Genomic DNA, 5,795 nt, shown 5'->3' on the forward strand with positions numbered 1-5,795 from the left:
TGTCAACGGCCATCATTCAGAAGTGTAAGAGTAAGTATGACATATCAATAAATCTCATTTTCTAATATACCTTAATTGCCTACAGGTAGTGTGTTGTATAATGGTTTAAATAATAAAGGAAAAGGTAAAAACAAAGATCAAGAAACAGTTTGGGTACTTTTTGAGACTGATCTTTATTTCAGTTTAAGTTAAAGTAAAAATTATTCTAATTGAAGACAGGTATTTATATCTTATTGAGTGAGTGGCTTGATATCTTCTATTGTTATCGTTCTTCTAATATTCAGGTACTTTAGCAAGTGTTATCTATAATTATGATTATGAAAACTTTTCATTTGTTCTTTTGTATGTCTGTCATAGATTATCTTTTATTCTGGGAATTCCTCACTGATTTGAATAACGTTATTTTACGCGTTATTTCAATTATGTGAAAGATTAGCAATATTCCTGACATTGGATTGGATTTGGTTATTTTAGTTGATACGTCTTCTTATCAAAGAACTCTCATGAATACAATACATATTCTAAAAGAACATGTTTAATTGGAATTGATTGTATGATCTTATTTAAATAAACTTATATTTTATTTTATTTTAATTATGATCTTGTATTAAGACTTATATTTATTAATGTCAACTACAATCAGTTACTGTTCTACAACATAATCCCCTCCCAGGTATGATTAATACCGTTTAGATCTTTTACGTCTACCTTGGCTCTTATTCTTCTCATCAATTGTTGTGGAAGAGTAGCTGGTTTCTTTTAAGTCTATTGATATTTTACGTTTACTTGACTGAGGATTAGATTCCTTATTTGTATTGTTTGATTTTTCTTTTTTATCAAGAATTTTATATTTTGTTTTAATGTCTTCAGGTACAATACCAATTCTTTGCCAATATTCAGTTATGAATTTAAGGTCTGCAAAGTGAGATGCAGGTTCCCAGGTATCTTCACTCTCATCATAACCTTTCCATCTACACTTATAAATATATTTTCCTTTAACTTTTTTATGTGCTAAGATGGCTTCAACTTGATAGAATTTATTTGAAGATATTACTTCATCCTGTGATATCATCTTGAGTGCGGATGGTGGGTAGTTTTTAGGTAATAAATCTCCTTTTTCATCTTCAAGCACATAGGATCCACCTTGGGTGGTCCTTTTAACTTTATAAGGTCCCTCATATGGAGCATCAAGCTTATTTGTTTTATAATTTACTGTTACCATTACATAACTATTTTCGGGGATTGATACAAGTTTATGTGACGCATCAAATTTTTCCTTTTGTTTGTTTGTTATTATTTTTGTTCTTTCGTATATAGCAGGAAATACAATTTCTGTCATCTTTTTTATATTTTTTAAAAGTTCTGTATTTAATTCTTCCTTAGTTGCTTCATTTTTTTCCTGACTGAAATCTTCAAAGTCATTTGGATTACGACCGAACATTAAAGTGAAGGGTGGTGTCTTAGTACGTTCATTATATTTACTATTTAGGTAGAGTTGTGTAGAGGGAACATATAAATCCCAGTCTGCTTTAGTACCTTCGACTTGTTTCTTTATGGCTTTTACAGCACTTTGCACCCAACGTTCACTTACACCATTAGCTCTGGGATGGTAACTAGATATAAGTCTATGATCATAACCAGCATTTTCAGCAAGTAATTGCATAAGCTCATTTACAAATTCACCACCATTATCAGATTGGAGTACACGAGGAAAACCATAATTAGAGAATACATCGATTAATGTCTTTACAATCGTCATAGACTGTTTATCAGGGATAGGTTTCAATATGCAGTAACGAGTAGCAATGTCAACCATAATCAGTAAGTAATTGTTGCCATTCAAGGAAGTTTTCATGGGACCAGCTAAGTCGATACCCCAACTATCACCAGGTAATGTTGCTGTTATAGGTCTTAAAGGGTTATAACCCTTTTTGATTATGTTAAATTGTTGACAGGGTACACAACTTTTTACTAATTCTACTGCTTCTTCTTTTAGATTATTCCAGTAGATACCTTTACGTTTTAAAGCATGATAGATTGCATCAGAACCAAAATGTCCTTTTAGATGCTCTTTAAGAAGAAGTTCTTTACGTTCTTCTGAATCCGCTGGTGTTATGTATTCACCGTCATTAATACTAGGTAATTTTATAGCTGTTCTGTTAAGCAGACGAGCATTATCCCCTCCCAGTTCATTGACAGGATTCTCAATTTCATAGAGACGAGAAAGTGTATCAGGTAAGATGTTATCTATTCCTGGCAGATGAACGACGTTAAAATCATACTTTAATAAAGTATCCAGCCAATTTATCAGCATTACGTTTGCTATTTTTTGCGTGTGAAGATAGGTTAATGCTTTATGATCCGTATATAGAGTGAAGTGATTACCCCAGAGATATTTATGGAACTTTTTTAATGCATAGACTACTGCCAATAATTCACGCTTAGTAGCTGAATAGTTGCGTTCACTTTTAGAGAGACTTTTCGCCATCATGGAAATATATTTCATTTTTCCATCAATCACTTGATATAGAACGACACCCACACCAACGTTAGAAGCATCAGTGGCAACACAGAAAGGTCGATTTAAATCGGGATAGGCTAAAATGGTTCCTTCCAAAAGTACCTTTTTAAGATTATCAAAGCATGTTTGATGTTTACTGTTCCATATTTTTTCAAGTGATTTTTCATTCCTCAATGCATCTAGCGGAGCCAAGAGTGTGGACGCTTTAGGGATAAGAGGTCGGAAGTAATTTATGAGACCACAATATCTCATGATATCCTTTCCTGTTTTAGGTACAGGGAAATCTTGTACATTAGCAACTTTACGAACGTCAAGAGATACACCTTTAGGCGATATTCTAAAACCAAGTAAATTAATCTTATTTTGAAAGAATTTACATTTATCAGGATTTAATTTGAGATTTACTTTGGTCAGCTTATTTATTACTGCTTTTAAATGTAGTTTATGTTCTTCAATTGAAGTAGATGCGACTATTATATCATCGATAAAGCATCTAGCAAAAGGCATATTCTCAAGTACTATACTCATTGTTCTTTGCATCACACTAGATATGTGTTTCAAACCAAATGGAGTACCAATTGGCACGTATTGTACATTATTCCATGAGAAAGCTAATTTATGAGCATGATCCTCTCGCAGCCTTAAAGAGTTAAATGCGGATTTAAGATCCAGAGTTGAATATACTGAAGCTCCTTTTAGTTCTTCAAAGAGTTCAGATATTTTTGGTAAAGGCATTCGGTCAATAGAAGATAAAAGAGCATTAATATGTCTAGGGTCATGGCATACACGGTAACCAGTTATTTCTCCCTTGGCATTTGTCTTCTTTACTACAGTTAGAGCCGAATTCCATTCAGTGTTAGCAGGAGCACGTTTTATGACACCATTTTCCAGCCATTCATTAATCTGATCCTGTACTACTTGATGATACACTAAAGCGATCGGGTAAGGACTTCGATAAGATGTTACGTTTTCTGGAGTTTCAATTGAGACAACAGATTCTGGGATTGTACAAAAAGAACCTCTAGGTATGCCTTGATTTAATTGAATCAATGGTTTAATATCATTTATAGCAGATTGAAATTGTTCAGGAGTTCCTGCAGGGCAGTCTTCAAGTTCTGACATTTCCTTATCTACTTCTTCTAAGAGCTCACTATTGTCACTATATTTAGATTGTGCAGCTTGAATATTGTCTACTTCATCAGTATCCCATTTATATGGTAAACCAGTAAGACCAATACCAAGTTTAGTCATGAAATCTGTACCTATACTCATATCATGATCATTTGTTAAATTCATTACTTCGAAGTTATGAGTATAATTTTTTTCATTACATCTGATGTTTAATTCAATTGTACCAATTCGTGTAATTGTCGATTTAGAATCAGCCAACTTTATGACATCTTTTTCCTTAGATGGAACAATAGGAAAATTATGTTCTAGACAAAACTTTTTATTAATTGACGAAAAATTTGCACCTGTATCTAAGATAGTCATTGCTTTTATATTATTTACAAGGATAGGAAAGCTTATAGAATTATCTTTGGTCAATTTAAAATCACGAGTAACAGTTATGTCTTTATTCTTTAATTTTCAATCAAGAGCCATACGGTTTAAATGACCGTTAGTTACATCTTCATCATCATTTGATTTTTCATCATTATTGGAGCGAATTGCCATACGATTGACACGGGAGAGAGAAAATCCTTCATTTGCCTTGGCATTACTTGAAGACTTCTTTGCCTCTTTAAACTCTTCACAGCGATGGCCTTTACTCCATTCTTTACCACAGTACGTACACGGCTTGGGCTTACTAATACCCTTATTGGTGCTTATGTTGTTCGATTTGATACCATTCATGACTTTACTAGTTCCTGTTGAAACTTTATTAGTCTTTACGAAAGAGACACGAGAGACTTGTTCTTCTTCAGATCCTCTGTTGCGCTTGTGTGGGTTTTTAATTGAAAAAGCAGAATCTTCACCTGAAGCAAGGACCAAGTCAATTATTTGATTAATTGAGCTAGGGAGTTTAGCACCAAGATGGGATGATATAGCCACTTGAGCCACGGTTTTGACAGAAGGTTTAAGTGATGCAAAGTATGTTACAGCTAGTTGGGTTCCATCTTCCATACCCGCTTCTCTTCTCATCTTTTGAAACCGATTCGAATATTCCCTATTACTTTCATAAGGAGCTTGACGCATAGAGCCAACTTCAATCATTAGCAAAAACTTTCGATACGGAGTATCAAAGTGGTCAAGAACAATAGGACGGACTTCCTTCCAGGTGTAACGCTTGTTCATTAGGGCTTCACGGGACCAAGAGACTTGTTCTGGGTTCATGCATAAAGGTAATAAGCGTTCCCAATTTGAATTAAGTGACAAACCATGAGCATGTAGTACCGTTTCAAACGTATTGCAGAAGTCATAAGCAGAATCAAAGGGGTCTGACTTTTTCTTCCACAGTGCCTCACCACGTAATTGTAACACAGGTAAGTCATTTGGGACTACTAAACGCACCGAACCAAGAATTTCAGAGCCATTTGAGTCTTGCTTATCATCAAAAAGAGAGATCATTGATTTATGGGCTTCTTGTGCAGCCACTATCTTCTGTTCAAATTCTCTATACAACGACAAAGCTTGCAATGTTTCTGGACTATCAGGACTAGATTGGTTTGAATTCATGTACGCAGCAAACAGAACCAAAGCTTGTTTTTTCATATCCTTGATCATACCAATGCTTTTAAGAGCTACATCTTCAGGTTTAGGCGTTACAGGAGTAGGAGTGTCTTCTTCCATAGGAGTAATATCAGAGTGAGCATATTTACTGGCCATAGTACCCAGTTGGACAGAAGGATTCACAGTAGATGGAGAATCAGTAGGATTGCTAGTACCATCAGCAATTTCACCGAGAGTGTTTTCAGACATACGTATTTTAAATTTCAAATAAAGAGCAAAATTCAAAAAGTAAAATGTTGTATAATGGTTTAAATAATAAAGGAAAAGGTAAAAACAAAGATCAAGAAACAGTTTGGGTACTTTTTGAGACTGATCTTTATTTCAGTTTAAGTTAAAGTAAAAATTATTCTAATTGAAGGCAGGTATTTATATCTTATTGAGTGAGTGGCTTGATATCTTCTATTGTTATCGTTCTTCTAATATTCAGGTACTTTAGCAAGTGTTATCTATAATTATGATTATGAAAACTTTTCATTTGTTCTTTTGTATGTCTGTCATAGATTATCTTTTATTCTGGGAATTCCTCACTGAATGAATAACG

At 34.0% G+C, this 5,795-nt stretch overlaps 2 protein-coding genes across 2 annotated transcripts; both read right to left on the reverse strand.

Annotated features, from left to right (window-relative positions):
• Window positions 1-679: 679 nt before the first annotated feature.
• RO3G_17454 (uncharacterized protein) lies at window positions 680-3,793 on the reverse strand (the record flags this gene model as incomplete). The annotated part of the gene is made up of 1 exon (XM_067672037.1): window positions 680-3,793. The coding sequence occupies one exon, from the start codon at window positions 3,791-3,793 to the stop codon at window positions 680-682; it is 3,114 nt and encodes a 1,037-aa protein (XP_067528138.1).
• Window positions 3,794-4,111: 318 nt separating this feature from the next.
• RO3G_17455 (uncharacterized protein) lies at window positions 4,112-5,443 on the reverse strand (the record flags this gene model as incomplete). The annotated part of the gene is made up of 1 exon (XM_067672038.1): window positions 4,112-5,443. One exon carries the CDS (start codon window positions 5,441-5,443, stop codon window positions 4,112-4,114), a length of 1,332 nt encoding a protein of 443 aa, XP_067528139.1.
• Window positions 5,444-5,795: the final 352 nt, after the last annotated feature.

This window comes from Rhizopus delemar, genomic scaffold, assembly GCF_000149305.1.
Source record: "Rhizopus delemar RA 99-880 supercont3.76 genomic scaffold, whole genome shotgun sequence".
NCBI classification, from domain to species: Eukaryota; Fungi; Mucoromycota; class Mucoromycetes; order Mucorales; family Rhizopodaceae; genus Rhizopus; species Rhizopus delemar.